The 20,056-nt window shown below is 33.4% G+C and overlaps 1 protein-coding gene across 1 annotated transcript; it reads right to left on the bottom strand.

Annotated features, from left to right (window-relative positions):
- Positions 1–14,260: 14,260 nt before the first annotated feature.
- On the bottom strand, positions 14,261–15,141 carry LOC120074292 (uncharacterized). The gene has a single exon (XM_039027376.2). It carries the CDS (start codon positions 15,013–15,015, stop codon positions 14,374–14,376), a length of 642 nt encoding a protein of 213 aa, XP_038883304.1. The 5' UTR covers positions 15,016–15,141; the 3' UTR covers positions 14,261–14,373.
- Between the last annotated feature and the right edge of the window lie 4,915 nt (positions 15,142–20,056).

Here is a 20,056-nt window from a genome sequence, read left to right as displayed (position 1 = left end):
GCAGATTGAAGTTATTTGTTGACAAGAAGTGGTATCTGTTACTGGATAATGTTTTTGTATATCCTCATATTACGAGGAATTTAATCTCGATTTTTTATCTCATTGAACAAGGCTACATCGTCTCTTTTTCTGAGAATAAATTGTTTATTTTCAAGAATGGCATGGACATTGGTTAGTTCAATGGAAAATAACTTATATGTACTAAGGTCGTTAGTCATAAAAGCCTTGTTTAACACTGACATGTTCAGTACGGCAATAACAGCTAAAAGACCAAAAGTTTCTCCAAAAGAAAACACCCATCTTTAGCATCTAAGGTTAGATCACATCAACCTCAATAGGATTGAGAAGTTGGTGCAAAGTGGGCTTTTAAGGAGTTTAGTAGAAAACTCCTTGCCGGTATGTGAATCATGCCTCGAAGACAAGATGACCAAACGACCTTTTACTGAAAAAGGTTACAGAGCCAAGGAAACCTTGGAGCTTGTACATTCAGACCTCTGTGGTCCGATGAATGTTAGAGCTCGAGGTGAGTATGAATATTTCATCTCTTTTATAGATGATTATTCAAGGTTTGGGTATCTCTTCCTAATGCAACGTAAATATGAAACCCTTGACAAGTTCATGGAGTATAAGACTGAAGTTGAAAACTTGTTAGGTAAGAAGATAAAAACACTACGATCTGATCGTGGTGGAGAGTATATGGACCTCCAATTCTAGAACTATAAGATAGAAAATGGGATTGTATCTCAACTCTCGGCCCCTGGTACACCTCAACAGAATAATGTATCAGAAATGAGAAACAGGACCTTGTTGGACATGGTTCGATCTATGATGAGTTATGCTCGTCTTTCAGACTCGTTTTGGGGTTATGCAGTGCAGATTGCATGCTATATCCTGAACAACGTTCCTTCGAAAAGTGTTTCTGAAACACCTTTTGAGTTATGGAGAGACCATAAAGGTAGTTTACACCACTTCAGGATTTGGGGCTGTCCGGCACATGTCCTAGCGACTAACCCAAAGAAGTTGGAACCGCATTCGAAGGTTTATCTCTTTGTAGGCTACCCTAAAGAAACAAGAGGAGGATACTTCTATGATCCGAGTGAGAACAAAGTGTCTGTTTCCACTAATGCTATCTTCTTGGAAGAAGATCACATGAGGGATTATAAGCCACGAAGTAAGCTCGTTTTACGTGAGATCTCTAGTGAGACTGAGACTTCTAAGGGTTCAACAAGAGTTGTTGAACAGACCGAAAGATCAACAAGAGTTGTTGAGGTTTGAACGTCTAGTCAACTAGCTCAAGCATTGAGACTGCTTCGATGTAGTAGGAGGGTTATGAACCCACCGGATCGCTACAAGTGTTTGATTGAAGCCCAAAATGTCATTACGAATGATGGGGTCGATGATCGGTTGTCTTTTAAGAAAGCAATGGAGGATGTTGACAAAGATGAATGGCTGAAAGCCATGAACCAGGAAATGGAGTCTATATACTTCAATAACGTCTGAGAGCTTGTTGATCCACCTAATGAGATAAGACCTAATGGATGTAAGTGGATCTATAAGTGAAAGAAAGGTGTAGAATGAAAGGCGCAAATCTTTAAGGCTAGACTCGTGGCAAAGGGTTATACCTTGGTTGAGGGAGTTGACTATGAAGAAACTTTCTCACCTGTTGTCATGCTGAAGTCTATCAGGATTCTCCTATCCATAGCCACATTTTATGAAATATAGCAAATGGACGTCAAGACTGCCTTTCTGAATGGTAATCTTGAGGAGACCATCTATATGACTCAACCAGAGGGGTTTGTAGTTCCAAATCAAGAGCAAAGAGTTTCCAAGCTTAATGGGTTCATTTATGGGCTAAAACAAGTATCTAGATCTTGCAACATCAGACTTGACACTGCTGTCAAGTCATTTGATTTTGACCAGAACGTTGATGAGCTTTGTATTTATAAGAAGATCATCAACAGCTCAGTAGCTTTCTTGGTATTGTATGTGGATGATATCCTACTCATTGGGAATGATGTGCGGTATCTAACTGACATTAAGAGTTGGCTAGCTGCTTTGTTCCAAATGAAAGATTTGGGTGAGGCAGAGTATGTTCTCGGGATCTAGATCATTCGGGATCGCAAGAACAAATGGTTAGCCCTGTCTCAAGCATTGTACATTGATCAAATGTTGATTAGGTACAGTATGCAAGATTCTAGGAGGGGTTTGTTACCCTTCATGCATGGAATTGTTCTGTCTAAGGATTAATGTCCTAAGACACCTCAAGAAGTTAAGGAGATGAGACGGATTCTCTATGGTTCTGTTGTAGGAAGCTTGATGTATGCAATATTGTGTACCAGACCCGAAATTTGCTATGCAATAGGGATTGTCAGTCGGTATCAGCCCAATCCAGGATTTGATCACTGGATAGCGGTCAAGACAATCCTCAAGTATCTTCAAAGAACAAGGGACTACATGCTTGTGTATGGAGATAAGGATTTGATCCTTACAGGATACACGGACTCTGACTTTCAGACTGATCGAGATTCTCGCAAATCGATATCGGGATCAGTATTTACTCTGAATGGAGGAGCTATAGTCTAGCAAAGCATTAAGCAAGGATGCATCATAGACTCCACTATAAAAGCCGAATATGTAGCAACTTGTGAAGCAGCTAAGGAGGCTGTTTGGCTAAGGAAGTTCCTTTTAGATTTAGAAGTTGTTCCAAATATGGATTTGCCTATCACACTTTATTGTGATAACAGCGGGGTTGTGGCAAATTTGAAGGAGACTCGGAGTCATCGTCAGGGTAAGCATATAGAACGGAAATATCACCTGATCAGGGAAATTGTGCATCGCGGTGATGTGATAGTCACGAAGATCGCATTAGAGCACAACGTTACTGATCCCTTTACAAAGGCCCTCACGACTAAAGTGTTCAAGAGTCACCTGGAGAATCTGGGTCTGTGGGATATGCGGCATCTTGTCTAGGGTAAGTGGAATATGATACTGGGGTATGCCTTAGTTTATTGTATATTGTACATTTTTATATTGTATTGTACATTTGTCTCCCGAGTCATTAGGACAAGTAGAAGATTGTTGGGATTGGTGTCCTAATTCTCTCGGAGTCTCATTGTTTTATAAAGATACACATTGTTCAATGAATAAAATAAGTGTTATTTAATTCTAGCATTTACTCATATCCATTAAACAAAGCTTCTTGGTTATCTTATGTGTACTTAAGCATGTATATGTGATATACAAGTGGATCATGCCTTAAGTGATAACCTAAATAGGTCTGTAGTATAAGGATTAAGGTACAAATGATAACCTTGGATGTTTGTTTATTGATTTGTGGGTTTAATGTTACTAAATGTCAAATAAAACATCTCATGTTTTATAATTAAATAAAATGTTTGTACAATATAATTACAAACTACAGGACCCTACGAGATTCAGGACCTCAACCACAAAAATGTTTATTGATTTGTGGGTCGATGCCCTAAATCTCGTAGGGTTCTATTGTAATTGTATTGTACAAAAAAATTGTTTATTCAATAAAATATGAGATATTTTATTTGACATTTAGTAGCATGAAACCCACAAACCAATAAACTAACATCCAACGTTATCTTCTGTAGTTTAAACATGTATGTAGAGACATACAGGTGAATCATATTTAAGTTATAACCTAAATGGTCTATAGTAGATGGATAAGATTGGATACCTTAGCCTGATGACACTACAAGTACGACCCACTTTGTAGATATTACAATTGTAGTAAAGTGATATAAATGATCTGATCCTGGTCATTCATGTGAAGACATGTGAGTGGGGGCACTCTATACAAAGGATTTTGTATAAGACTGAACCATGAAATGACTAGTCTCATTATATGACGCCGTTCATAATTGAGACTTACATTTCACTAAGATGACCATAGGTGACATGACCTGAATCTTGAGTAAGTTGTGAACTCCTGCCTATATAGGCAGTCTTTTGATTTGTATGGGTGAGAGTGGCCAAATCATCGACTCAACAAGCCTACCATTTTAGGGATTCATCTAATTGGGGAGTCGGAAACACAACTACACAGGCGAAATTCACTCCTTCCCTGACGTTGGGTTAAGTAGATAAATTGATCCCTTAAGCGCTGATTCCGAGACTTAAACAATGTGGTGTCACACCCTCTTCTGGGCAGAGAGGGGTTTGGTCATAGTTGGACTATGACTTATTGTTCATTAGAGGGATCAGTGGTACTTAAGGGGTTAGATGTAACTACAAGGGCAAAATAGTAATATTGGCCTAGCTCTTACGAGCAATTTGTGAAGGGTCATCGCACTATTGGCTGGTTATATCCAATGGACATAGAAATATATTTGTAGTGTAAAGAGTACAACTGTTTTTTAGTGGAGTGTCTGACAGTTAATGAATGTTGAATCATTTAATTAAAAGAGTTTAATTAATTATTCAAATACTATTGGAGCTTCAATCTACAGGTCCACAAGGTCCCATTTGTAGCTTAACATGGATTAAACAAGAAATAATTTTAGATTAATTTGAATTGTTCAAATTAATCGAGGGAATTAGTTATATGTGATATAATTAATTTAATTTAATTACATATGACATAATTACTATAATGTATTTGATACATTATAATACAAGGTTTATTTGAGAGAAAATAAATGTTTGAATATGATTCAAATATTAATTATATGAATTGGATTCATATAATTAAATTAATATAAATGGGATTTATATTTAATACCATTAATGAGAGAAGTAAAACTATAGGTTATAATGTATGTGTTACAATATTAAACCATAGGTCATTAACATATGACATTAACCATATGGAAACTTATATATATATATAAGTTATATGACATTAACATATGACCTATGGTTTAATATGGAAACAACTTCCCTACCCTAATAACTCAACTCACTACGTGTGAAGGAAACTGGTTGTGAGATTTGCGTCTTCTTCAAAAAATTGGATGGCTTGAGATTTTTAAAAAACGATCTCTCTACAAGAGACCTCCATAACAGTATAGACCTTCCCTCTCTTCTCCTTTACAATAAATCTCCAGAACAGTATAGTCCTTCCCTCTCTTTCTAGAACAGTATAGTACATCCAAAATTGTAAACAATCATTCCATACATTCACTAATATACAAAATGCTAAAATCCCACCAAGAATCTGTAAAATTAATTCTGAAAAATTGAAAAAAAAAAAAAAAAAGGGGCCAAAACCCCACTATGATACCAATTGAAAAAACCAGTGAAGGTCTTGAGTGGAAGCGAGGATCAATCCCAAATCCTAATTTTTACAGAACATTCAATTTTACAAAAACATACAAAAAATTTATGCAATAAATTAAATTTACAGCATGCATTTAAAAATTAAGAAAAGAGAAGAGGAGATAGAAAACTAACCTTGAAGATCTAATCCTCTTTGTGATTCCTCTTTTCCAAAATTGCAACGAACAATAACGTACTCGAAACCCTAATTGGCTACCACTAATCAAAATCTCCTGTATTCTTTGTAGGGGAAGAGAATCTCTAAGGAATTTTGTGGGCTTTTAAGTTTTTGGAAGAGAGGGGAAATTTAAGAGGAAAGAGAGGGTGAGAGTTCTTTTCTGGAATTTTTTTTTTATTTATTATTATTATTATTATTATTGCAAAGATCTTTCTTAGTATTCTCTACCTCTCAATTTTGTCAAGAAAGAGCAATCCATAACTACCCCACCACTCACATAGTGAGTTGAGAGAAATCAGGGGAAGCAAGTTATTTCCCTCCCATTAATTCAACGATTAAAATTAAATTAAATTAAATTTAAATAAAATTATTATATAATTATATATAATAACTACCTTAATATATACACACATATATATAATTATAGGTTATATGACATTAAACATATAACATATGGTTTAATATTATATCACATACAAACTCATTAATGGTATTTATTATAAATCCAATTTATATTAAATTTAATTATATGAATCCAATTCACAAAATTCATATTTGAATCATATTCAAATATTTATTTCCTCTCAAATAAACTTTATACTATAATGTATCAAATATATTATAGTATTTATATCATATATAATTAAATTAAATTGATTATATCACATATAATTAATTCACTCAATTAATTTGAACAATTCAAATTAATCTAAAATTGATTCTCATTTAATCCTTGTTAAGCTACAGAGAGGACCTCATGGACCTGTAGCATGAAGCTCCAATAGTATTTAAATAATTAATTAAACTTCTTTAATTAAATTATTCAATATCCATTAACTGTCGGGCACTCCACTAAAGATTGACAGCTGCACTATTTGTACTACAAATATATTTCTTTGTCCATTAGATATAACCAGTCAACAGTGCAATAACCTTTCACAAATTGCTCGTAAGTACAACTAGGACAAAATTATTGTTTTGCCTTTGTAGTTATATTTAACTCCTTAAGTACCAATGATCTTTCTAGTGAACAATTAATCATAGTCCAACTATGACTAAACCTCTCTTGGGCCAGGAGAGGGTGTGACGCCACATTGTTCAAGCCCCGGAATCAGCCCTTAAGCGAACAATTTATCTACTTATCTCGACGTTGGGGAAGGAGTAAATTCCGTCTTGTGTAGCTGTGGTCCTACCTCTTTAATTAGATGAATCCCCAAAATGATAAGCCTATTGAGTCAGTGATCTGGTCACTCTCACCCATACAAACCAAAGGACCGCCCTCATAGGCAGGAGTTCATAATTTACTCAGGATTCAAGTCATGCCACCTATGATTATCTTGGTGAAATGTAGGTCTCAATTATGAACGGTGTTATATAATGAGATTAGTCATTTCGTGGTCCATTCTTATACAAACTTTTTTGTAATGAATATCTTCGCTCGCATATCTCCACATGAATGATCAGAATCAGGTCATTTGTAACACTTTACAACAATTGTAATATCTACAAAGTGGGTCGTACTCGTAGTGTCATCAAGATAAGGTATTCGACCTTATCCATCTACTACAAACCATTTAGCTGGGATTTTAGGGTCACCTCGCAGCCCTTTCTTCCAATTGAGTTGCAGTTGGCCTTGTTTCAGTTAGTCAGAATAAGTCCCTGGGACTGTATCTTTTTAGTAGGTTTTTTAGTCTTCGCTCTCAAGAACTAGTACGCCATGTTCTTGAAAGCCCCTTGCTTTTCTTATTCTTTGAAATATTTACAAGGTAAATTTAATATTCATATTGTTAATGTTTGAAGCTTATTTATCAACAATATATTTATACTATTTGTAAATATGGATCATCGTACTTTGGGATTGATGGATATATTGTGACAAATTAATATAGAACAAAATATTAAATTAATAAAAATTAATTTGTTGAAAAGAAGAACATATAAAAATAAATTTAAATTAATTAAAAAACAAATATGTTATATAAATTTGAATTATATGAAATTAATGAGAAAACTACATGAATAGTCGTATGGGCATTATTAGAGGACTACGTAAATTTAAGACATTCCAATATACAAATCCTGCAAAACAAACACATTTATCAATAATTTCTAGGCATCTATTAAACAGATTCTTAAGAAACAAACATGACTTTTTAAAGATCTGAGCATCTACACTACAATTTCAACTATCTATAATTTGGATATCTAAAGATTTCGGTAATCTACTTTTCCAAAAAAAAAAAAAGGGGGCATTATTGTTCTTTGGAAAAAATATCTTTTTGGTCCCTAAGTTTGAGGTCTAATTTCTATTCGGTCCTTAGATCTCATAATGTTACATATTTAGTCATTAAGTTTTAAGTTTGGTTTCAATTTAGTCCCTATATTTTAAAATGTTGCAATTTTATCCTTGACATTTGAGTTTTGTTTTAATTTGATCCCTAAATTTAAATATTTATATTTTTAACCTCAAATTTTCACTAAATACTCATTTTTCGTCTTCAATGTTAACCTATGTTAATAAATTTAAAATAATTAAATGAATTATAATTAAGTTTCATTATTTTTCATCATTCTTAAAATTAGATTTAAAATTTTACTTCATAGTTATTTTGAATTAATTAATAGATATTGACATCAAAATTTAAAAATCAGTATTTAACAAAAAATGAGGTTAAATATATATATATAAAATTTGAAACTTAGGGACCAAGTTCAAATAAAACTCAAATGTATTAAAATAGTAACATTTGAAAACTTAGGGGACTAAATTGAAACTAAATTCAAAATTTAAAAGAACAAATGTGTAACATTTTGAAACTTAATGACCAAATAAAAATTTGATCTCAAATCTAGGGACCAAAAATGTATTTTTCCTCTTTTTTTTAAGGTAAACAAAAACCTAATATGCAATAATTATCGACCAATGCAACATATGTTTCTTTTGATTCAACATTAATTACAAGCGCTCTTATCTTATCCATTAAACTATACATCAACAACTAATATAACATATGCTTTAGGTTAATGAATCAAAATCATCACCAAATTCAAGAAGTATAAGATAATAAGTTATATGAAGTAATGACAGTTTAATTGTTGTATGGTGGTCACGTGCAAGATTGCAAATTTTTTCAGTGGGAAAGACTCTGAAATCTCAAAGGAAGCAGGAGAAAGTGATTATAAAATAATAATAAAAATAGTTAAATGAATTAAATAAATAATGTCAAAAAGAGGGGAAAAAAAATAATGAGCGTGAATGGGTTATTGATTTAAAATGATAAATGTCACGTGACAGCCTCTCGTCTTCAATTCCAGGAGCTAATCCATACAGCTAATGCTCCCGAATCTCTATGATTTAAGATAATCATGCACTAATTAAAACATTAATTTATTGCAATGTTACATGACCAATGACATAACAGCTCATAACTATCTGGCCTCAACTCAAAAACTACATCTTCGCATCTTAACTCTTAATTATCTCCTCCTTTTTTTTTATTCTTCTCTCTCCTTGGAATTCTTAAGCTTTCTATTCAATTTTTTTCTTTTTGAGTAGCTCTCTAAGGCTCTAACTACTTCAATTTGTATCTCAAAATAATAATAATAATAATTTGGTAATGAAATGATCAATGAGATGATGAGACTGTTCCTCTCTTCTAATGACAGTTTAATTGGCCAAAAGTATAATTAAGTTTGATAATTGAAATTTATGTTTACCATTTTGAGATTATGTGTACTATTTGATATCTTCAGATGACAAAAGTGTTGGTATCACTTTAAACACAATTTATATGCCTACATAAAGGTTCACACACATATATATCGTTTGAAAAACTTTTAACGTTGGATGAAAGCGAAAGATACTTTTTGATAAGTTATTTTCGGTAAAAAATTCAAAAAAATATTTAAATTAATAAATAGATATTTTATTATTTTGATACAGGTTACACATGTTAATTATTTATATTATATAAGTTAGTGACATTTTATTGAGTATTTACTTTTATTCTATGAATTTTTCTACGGTATAATGAATATTTCGATTCATCTCTCATATGGATGTTTTGTTTATAGTGTATATGTAATCTAATAAGTTCACGTTTTAAGTAGATAAAAAAATATCATAAATAAGCAATTCAATATGAATTTTAATACATGTTTGGGAGTGATTTAAAATTTGTTAAAATAATTTTTTTTTCTGTACATTAAAAATCACTCCAAAACACACCCTTTAATGAGTCAAAATCAATTCAATGTTTAATTTGAGACATGTAAATTAAACTATGTATATTTTATTCATTCATTTATTTATTTGAAGTTCTAAACCATGTATAGTACAATTGAGAAGAGTAGGAAATAATCTTGTCTTAAACTTAGAACAATGAATACTCTAATTTAACTACATTTTATAAGCTAAGAAACTTTGGTCGTATTAAATTTAGAGATGAACATTTGGTAGGTTTCGCTTTTCACTTTGGGCATCAAATTTTAGAACGGCTGGCATGTAAATTTCATAATTGAAGAGGAGACAAGCAGCCGACTACATAATAGATTTACCAATCTGAACAAATTGAAGTGGGAATTTTACTACTATACCCTTTTTAAAGCTGAAAAATGGTCAAATTAAATAATAATTATCATCAACGATTATTAAATTGCATGTATTGCAGGAGTCACATCTAAATCATTATACCTTTCCACTTAAAAAAATAATAATAAAATAAAACACAAAAAAAAAAAAAAAAAAGAAATTGACGTAATATTGAACTGAAAATGTAGTAAAAGTGAGTTTTGATAATTAAAAAGAAAGACAAAAGGGAAAGAAGAGATTGGGGAATGATCCTTTTTGAAAAAGGGTAGCCCACTGTAAAAATGAATAAATAATGGGGGAATTTCATAAAATGTCGAGCCACTTATGATTATTAAAGGAGGAAGATGGTGGGGCCCCGGTGGGTTTAGTTGGGCAGTGTAATGTAATAACTCAACTGTTTGGGGGTTTGAAGAAAAAGCACGTGCCTCCAACCTTTCAAATTCAACAGCCATTTCCATTTCCATTTCCACTTACCACATTGTTTCTTTTAACCAAAAACAATAGTCCTTTTCAAACTTCTTCTTTCCTTTTTACCCTTTTTACCCTCATTTCTTCCTTCCTCTTCACATCCAAATCTTTTTTAGATCATATAATATCTTTGAGCCAAAAATTCAGAATTTGTAATGTTTAGATATTGAAAAGGAGAGTGATAAAGAATATAATACTATAGTACATGTCAAGTTGGAAAATCTTAACACATGAAATAACATGTTAATGCCTTTTAACTATTGGTTTGTGTTCTTCATAGTATTGTTAAATTAACCTTCAATCATTTTAGATTATACAGATTAGAGATGTACATGAGTTGGATTTGGTTGATTGAGGGTGTTTTTTTAGACCAATCCAAAATTTTAGGTTGGTTGGATTGACAACCCAAAAGACCCAAATATAGTCTCCAACCCAACCCTTTAAATTTGGTTGGGGTTGGGGTTGAATTGTCGGGTTATAACTTATCATTTTCTTTTTAATTAAAAATATGTAAATTTATCTACAATACATGCCTAATAACTACAATTTCATAAAATTCAAATGTCAAATATCAAATGATATTTATTACAAATTAAAAAAAATAACAGTTTTAAAAGAAAAATACTAAAAGTTCACAAGCTAATCAATACAAAATAATAAAACTTTAAACAAAGATACGAATTAGGACGGATCAACCCAAATTTTTATTTAGCCAACCCATAACCCAACCCAATCCAACAAAAATTAAAAGAAAAAAAAAAAATTTAACCCAACCCAATTTAAGGACAAAACTAATCAAATCCAATCCATAATCCGAGTTGTTCGGATTGTCGGATTATTTGAACGTCCTAATAATAATGATTTAATAACTCGTATGTATGTCTTAGACATGAGAAATATTAATTTGGTCAACTATGCTGAATAAGCATAATTGGTTAAATAATACTTTTGGTTGTTCTGCGTAAGTAACAATTTAGTATATTACTTTAGTTTGTAACAATTATTCATATTTTAAATTTGTAGCAATTTAGTCTATACCATGAATATTTTCATCAAGATTAAGTGTCATTCTTTTAATGTAACGACTTATTATCTTTGTAGTTTATTGTTTGGTCGCTAATCCGTTATCATTTGACATATATAAGAAATTCCAATAAATTTGAACAATAATTTTCCTAGCTATGGTAAGGTCCAAATCATTACAACTTTTAAAGTACGAAGATACGATAGTTAGAAATTATTGCATATTTAAATTCAGATACTAAATTGCTATAGATTGAAAGTACAAATACTAAATCCTTTGGAGACAAAATATTACATTAAAAAAAGTTCATAAATTAAAAAAACCAGAGACAGTTTTGTTAATATTACAAATCTTAAAGACAATCTAATTAGTTAGATTCACGAAAGTTAGGAATAAAAAGTAGTGATATATTGACACTTTTTTAACAATAATTTTTAACAGAAACTCTAAAAATAAAAATTTGGAGTAAATTTTAGTATATTGTTAGGCATTGGTGTGATAAAGAAGTAGAATAGAAGGGCATGTTATGTAATATTTATATTTGTACTAAATCACTCTCTACATTGTCCACATCATTATCTAATCCTGTTTACACTAAAATTAAATATGTGATATATGATATATGATGGGTGCCTGCTTGGGGGATCTTACACGTGGCGCCTGTTCCTTTGTTCCTAATATGGCCCATTTTTCTCGTTGCTTTCTCCACGTTTCTCTGTTACCGTCACTGTACCACCTTTTTCTTTTTCATTTATTTCTCATAATACTCTCTTACTGTTGCTCTTTCTGTTACGGTTACCGTCAAATGTGGTGTGTTTGCTCTTTCATGTACATGTACCACTTCGTTGACTTTTTTCTCTCTCTTTTAATTCCAATTTAATTTTATCTCTACAATCTAAAATTATCTAAACTTTTGCTGTTTATCTAATTTGATTCTTCTAGCTTGAAATATCTAACATGTTCGGTACGAATTTATAACCATAAACGTGAAATAATACAGTCATGTTTATCAATTTGTAATAAAATTTGATATAATATATAATTAGTTTATTTTTTTCGTATTTAGCTAAAATTAAGAATTTTGTCTAATTTACTATTATCATTGTGATTACATCTATCTCTAAGAGATAAATTATTATCAATAAATATGTCAAAATTCATAGTTCTTTCCCCGAAATGGTAACGATAATCAAAGTGCTCTCATAATTCCATGGACTTCCTTTGGGATCTTTTTTTCTAAGTACTGCATACCACACTACGCTATACTCATTAATAATGATTTCAAATTTTTAGAAAAATAAAATCTCTAAAATGTGAATGAAGTTACGAAACATTAATATAGTTTTCAAAATGAATATAAACTCAACTAACATAGTCTTTATCATCAGTCTCGAAATTAGAAGTCCGATCTCCCATCTTACATGTTGTAAAGAAAAAGAAAATTAATATGGTTATTTTGAAAATGGAAAACATTAAAAAAAGGTATATGAAAATTACAACAAAAGGAGGCACGTTGTGTTATAATATGATATATTATAAGGTACATCGTTCATTATTCTGATGATTCTAAACTAAAGCCCATAATCGTGGGCCCAATCCATACGCAGCCCGAAAATGTCCTGCTGTCATGGGCCTTGTCGTTGGTTCAGCTGGGTTATCGATTCACGTCTAATTTTGGAGGGAGGGGAAGAGAATCTTTCACTATTTTATCCTAGCTTTTAATTACTAATAATTTCAATCATCCATTTAATGTACGTTTTATAAATTTAGAAAAAAATCATTTATAAAAGAGCTATTTTCAAATATAGGAAAATGAATCAAAATATTTATAAATATAACAAAATTTCATTGTCTATCTACGATAAACTCGATAGACTGTGATAAATTATTAATATCTACCTATATCATGATTGACGTCTATTATAGATAAAATTTAATATTTTATTATTATTTGTAAATATCTTAATAGTTTTATCATTTAATATATATATATATATTTTATAAAATATACTTTTCTATAAATAATATGTTAGCTTCTTCCATAAAAAAAAGGTGGGTTCTTAGAAAATGATCACTTGTGTGATTTTGACTATGTTTAGACACTTTTATATGCTTTCCTCCCGTGATTTGGTTGGAAGTCTTTCTTCAACTGAGCTAATGCCCGTTTTGATTGATTAGATAAAAAAAAAAAAAAAATCATTTTATTTAAACTCTTTTAATAAAAATGGTTTAAAATACACTTTCAAAATGTTTTAAAAATTATTTTAGGTAATCGTCAAACACTTCAATTATTTCTAAAATGACTTATTTTCAAAATTAAACATTCGAAAATTAAACTAAACACACCTTAAATCTCTCTATTTTATAACATTAATATTTATATTAATCAATCTTTTAAAGTTTAATCTCATTTTAATCTTTGAATTTTGAAGTTTATTTAATTTTAATACATATAACCTTCAAAATAGTTATTTTAGTAGAGTCACAAGTTTGTTATATTTTAGTTATTGTTTTAAATGGAATATATGTATCTTAGTCCATAAACATTTTGAAAACAAATCATTTTAATTATTGCAATACCTTAAATTCACTATGTATAATAATGTTCATCTCCTAACATCAAACCATATAATTAATATTACTAAAAAAACCACATCACAAATCTGCTTAAATTTGTTTATTATTATTGAAAATTGAAGAAAAAACTAAATTATGGTTGTCCGAGTGTGAACAAATTTATATATTAGATATAATTCCTTTTGTATCCAAAATGGAAACACAAATTGAACCTAAAACTGAGCAATGAAATGGAAAATCTTTATTATATTATATATTAATAAACATTGGAAAAGCGGTTGGAGAAATATCAATCTCGATCAAATTATCCTCCTCCGGCTCCAACTGAAAAAATTCCGATGGCGGCTTCTTCTTCTTGTTATCCAAATCAATTTCAATGAGTTCATCTCGGTCTTCATCCTCCTCATCCCACATAAAACATACGTTCTCCATCTCATCCACCGACGAGCTATCGGAGTCCGTTTCCGGATAGTAGAGCGACAGCGATGGGTACCACTGGATTGATCGGGTGCGTCGAGGCTCTGGATCGTCCTTATTATCTTGGGCTTCTTCTTCTTCTTCTTCTTCTTCATAGTCTTCGTAAATAACCTCCAAGGGCGCCCTCACGTTCCACTGTACGAAAGATTTCTCGAAGGAAGCGGAGGCGGAGGAGGAAATGGGAGCAGGACTAGAGGCTTGTGATTCTTGTTGAGGAGATAAATTGGATTGAAGTTGAGAGATTTGGCATTGAGTGGCGCCGAGGCGGAGGAGGGAGAGGAAGAGGAGTCCGGCGAGGAGGACGGGGGGGGAGAGGAGGGAAGTCCAGAGAAAGGCGGGGAAGTAGAGGAGAATGAGAGCGGAGAAAGAGAGAAGAGTAGAAAACAGAGGATGGGAGGTGGTAGAAGAAGACATGATCTAATTGGTTTAGAGGAAAATTGGAGAGAATAAAGGTTTGATTTTAAGAAAGGAAAAGCAATGCAGGGAATGTGAATGGGAATGTGGTCCGCCATTTTTCCCTTCTAAACTTCTTCTCTTAACGCTCCCCAATTATTTTCTTTTAAATTTGTATCTAGACACATATTGTGTTAATATTATATTATTTGTGTCAAATTATATTCCTTTTTGGTGTATTTTGTTAAGATTTAATGACTATTTTTAGGTCCCATACATAGAGATATTCACGGGTGGCGTTGGGACGGGAAGTCCTCTCCGTCCCCATCCCATCCCGGAAAAATTTTCCTGTCATCATTTTTTTTCTTAAACATTTTTTTCATTTCAATTAAATATATATTTTTAACAATTCATTAAGCATATCCAATACAACTTTTATTAAATAAAATATTATCAATTTTGGTAATAAAAACAATAATACACATTCAATTTAAAAATATATAATTAAAATACTAAATTTTTATAATTTTTATAAATTAAAATTCAACAATTAGAACATTTTATCTTAAATATTACAACATCTAAGGAAATAAAGTAATAAAGTTTTAAACTTAAATAATTAAAACCTTCATAATTATCTTAACAAATTCTACAATATATATATATATATAATTTATATACAAAAGTCGGGGTGGGGCAAGGACAGGGGCGGGGTCGTGTTCAAGGAATATATTTCCTTTCTCTGGCCCCGAATTGCAAACGGAAAAAAAAATCCCCTCTCCCTCCCCTATTCCCTATGTATTCAGGGATTTTTCGCTTCATTCGAGGCCCGCAACCCCGACCCTATGGGTTTTTTAGATATCTCTACCCATACATGTATATTTACCTTTGTACTTTTCCATTATGAGCACGAGATATAAAAAAATACAATAAAACTTTACATGGTATCAAAACCAAAATTAGGGTTTGACATCGTGATTTGTATGCCGTCCGAGACTTCCCATCAGTGGCGATAGGTCTGCTCACCAAGGACGCCATCAGGTATGTTCCCATCAGCAGCACATCCGTTCTATCAGCAGCTTCTCGTCAAGTCACACGTTCGTTTTGTCAATCAACAAATTCGTTCGTGCACGTCTCCGTTCCGTCAATCAGCATGTGCATCTCCATTCACCAATTCTGCAGATCCGTCTGCTCGTGTGTGTCTCCATTCCATCAGCCAACAAAGTCACGGGTCTCTGTTCGTGCATCTTCTGTTCATGCGTCTTCAGATCTGGTCGCCCGTGCACGTCTCCTTGTGCCGCTCATTCGTCAATGGCCATCTTTAGATTTGGTCGTCTGATCTTTCATCCGTGGCTACCGTCTTCAGATTCGATAGATTCAATTGCTCTATTAGCATTCGTGTGTCGATGGTCATCTTTGGGTCAATGCATCGATGCATCGATGCTCAGTTCTTCGTTGATGGTCGTTCCATGTTCATCTTCTTATGGTTCAATCTGTGTTTTTCTTCAGATTTTAGGCTCTGATTCGTGGTTTTAACTTGAGTTAATCATTTATTTGCCTCCATCTGTTAGTCAGCCTGTGACCACACTGCCTTCTGTTCAGAGTATCCATCAATGGAAAAAACTAATGTATTTTGTCCTATCAGCACCATGCTCGATGTCTCTAATTACATTACCTGGGCATATCAAATGAAGAGTTTTTTGATTGGTCGTAAACTATGACGCATTGTCACAGGAGACATTGCCCAACCTGTCAAAGAAGTTACTGAAGAAGATAGTAAATTTGTTGAAAGACTAGAGGATTGGGATAGTAAAAATCACCAGATAATCATCTGGTTGGGCAACACTTCCATCCCTGCTATACATACTCAGTTTGATGCATTCAATACTGCTAAAGAAGATTGGGACTTTCTATCTATACAGTTTCAAACTATTGGGCTCGCACACTACTATCAGTTACACACTACCCTGGTTAGCAACAATCAGGATGCTGGACAATCTGTGAATGAGTATCTTACTATTCTCCGGCCCATTTGGACTCAATTAGAACAGGCTAAGATCAGTCCGGATCATTTGTGTCTCATGAAGGTTCTCATGGGACTTCGTCCAGAATATGAATATGTTCATGCTGCTTTATTACATCGCAATTCTTTGCCATATCTTAATGTTGCAATCCAGTAAATTTTCTTTGAAGAAAAAAGACTTGAACTATTCTCTTCTCTGTTGCCTGATGTTGCTCTCGCTACTACTCATTGACTCTTTCCAACTGAGTCATTTTTCTGTAAAAATTGTAAACTGCATGGTTATAAGTTTGCTAATTGCCCTACCATTGAGTGTAGGTATTGACACAAGCATGGACCTATTTTGGACAACTGTCCTACTCAACCCCTTTGTCCCCCAAGATACACTACTCAATCCAAAAGTTCTTCTAAAACTAGTTATTTATCTGTTGTTGCTGCTGCCACCTCATTCGATACAATGTCATCCATTCCTCCGAGTCTCGAGATGAAAGACCTTCAAGATTTACTCAAATAGGTGATCTATTCCACTTATCCTCCTTTGACTGTCACATTAGGTATATCTTGGCTCTTTGATTCAACATGTTGCAATCATATGACCTCGAATATGTCATTGTTGTCTTCTTCCACCCTTGTCAAATCCTTCCCCCAGTTCATTCTACGGATGGTAACCTCTTAATTATTTCTCATATTGGCACTGTTAATACACCGACCATAAACCTTTTTTATACTTATCATGTCCCCAACCTAACCTTTAACCTTGCCTCTGTTGGTCAACTCTGTGACTTTGGACTGAGAGTTTCCTTCTCTTCACAGGGTTGCCGGCTTTAGGATCCACGGAGGTCAGATAGTTGGTACGGGTCGCAAGGTTGGAAGATTATTTTAGCTCATGTTTTTTCAGCCATCTATTATTCAATCTATCACTGCTGCAATCACTAATACCAATATATATTAGTGGCATATTCGTCTTGGTCATGCATCTTCCAAAAAACTTTGTAATTTAATTTCTATTGGTACTTTGAATAATGTTTCTCAATTTAGTTTTTTTTACTGTTTACATTGCAAACTTTTAAAGTAGCATGCTTTATCTTTTTCTACTTCAGAGTCATTGTGTGATACATCGTTTGGTTTGATCCGTTTTGATATTTGAGGACCTGCCTGTGGTTCTTTGCCAGATTCTGCATCTTCCACGCTACCCATCTCAGAGCTCGTTCAGTCTTCACTTACCGTTGCATTCCCAGATATACCATCTGCTCTTGATGCAGAACTGAACCCTGCACTCGTTCGCCAATCCTCTCGGGTAAGAGAAACTTCTCCCATTTTCGAGACTATTACTGTTTTTTCACTGTCATATCTTTAGTTGAACCTTCATCTTATCATAAGGCATGTATTGACCCTCTCTGGCAACAATCAATGGATGAGGAACTTCAGACTTTGGAAAAGACTTATACTTAGGATTATGTTGAGTTACTTCCTGGAAAGAAACCTATCGGGTGCGAGTGGATCTATAAAATCAAAACCCGATCAGATGGGTCATTTGAGCGTTATAAGGCTTGTTTGGTGGCCAAAGGGTATTCTCGGGAGTGGTATCGATTATGAGTAAACTTTTTCTCTAGACATCTGTTCGAAGTCTTTTGGCGGTAGAAGCTGCTAAAAAATGGACTCTTCTTCAGATGGATGTTAAGAATCTTTTTCTCAACGACACACTGTCTGAGGAAGTATATATGAAGCCACCACATGGTACCTCTCCTCCACTTCAGATAGTCTGCCTTCTTCGCCATGCACTATATGGGCTAAAACAAGCTCTTCGTGCTTGGTTTGCAATCTTCAGTTCTACTGTCACTTAACTTGGGTTTACCTCTAGCACTCATGACTTAGCTCTCTTTACTTACAAGACTCCTCGTGGCATCGTTCTTCTTCTTTTGTATGTGGATGAAATTATTATTACTAGTGATGAGCCACAAGCCATATCAGATCAACAACGCTACCTGGATGAAAGACCTGAGACCACTCAGTTATTTTATTGGTCTTCAGGTCTCATCTTGTCGTAATGGTTACTACTTATCCCAAGCTAAATATGCATATGATCTTTTGGCTCGCTTGGGTATCACTGATTCTGTCACTTCACTGACACCGTTAGATTCAAATGTCCATCTGACACCTTTTGATGGTTTTCCCCTCGAGGATGCAACCCTCTATTTGCAATTGGTTGACAACCTTATCTACCTAACAGTGACGCGTCGAGACATTGCCTATGCGGTCCATGTTGTCAGTCAATTTATGTCAGCTTCTCGCACTATTCATTTCACTACTGTGCTTCGTATTCCGTATTATGTAAAAGACACACTAGGGCATGGTCTTCAGTTCTCCTCTAAGTCCTCATTCATTCTCTCAGGATATACTGATGCTAATTGGACTGACGATCCTACCAATAAACGCTCCACCACAGATTACTGTTTTTATTTGGTTGATTCCTTTATCTTCTAGCGTAGTAAAAAATAAACTGTTGTTTCTCGTTCCAGCACAGAATCTGAATATTGTGCGCTTGCTGATGCTACTTCAGAGGTGTTATGGCTTCGCTGGCTCCTCGCAGACATGGGGGCACCCCTAGACTCTGCCACTATTCTCAATTGTGACAGCCGTAATACTATTCATATTACTTCTAATGATGCTTTTCATGAACAGACAAAGCACATTGTGAATGATTGTCATTTTATCCGCCACCATATTCAAAGTTCCACTCCGCGCCTTCAAACCATCTCTATGTATGTTTGCTATATATCGGGGTGGAAGATGGAATCGGGGCGATTGGCTGCGCTAGCCAACATTTTTACCAAGGCACTCTCTACTATGCGCTTTAGCCAGTTACATGGCAAACTCAAGTTGGTTCTTACTCTATCACCACCTTGAGTATGAGGGGATGTTAATATTATATTATTTGTGTACATTTATATTCATTTTTGGTGTATTTGGTTAGGATTTAGTGACTCTTTTGAGGTCCATACATGTATATTTACCTTTGTACTTTTTCATTATGAGCATGAG

Source organism: Benincasa hispida, chromosome 3 (genome assembly GCF_027475165.1).
Source record: "Benincasa hispida cultivar pf3 chromosome 3, pf3_genome.v1.1, whole genome shotgun sequence".
NCBI classification, from domain to species: Eukaryota; Viridiplantae; Streptophyta; class Magnoliopsida; order Cucurbitales; family Cucurbitaceae; genus Benincasa; species Benincasa hispida.
This window is presented reverse-complemented; position numbering and strand designations above follow the sequence as displayed.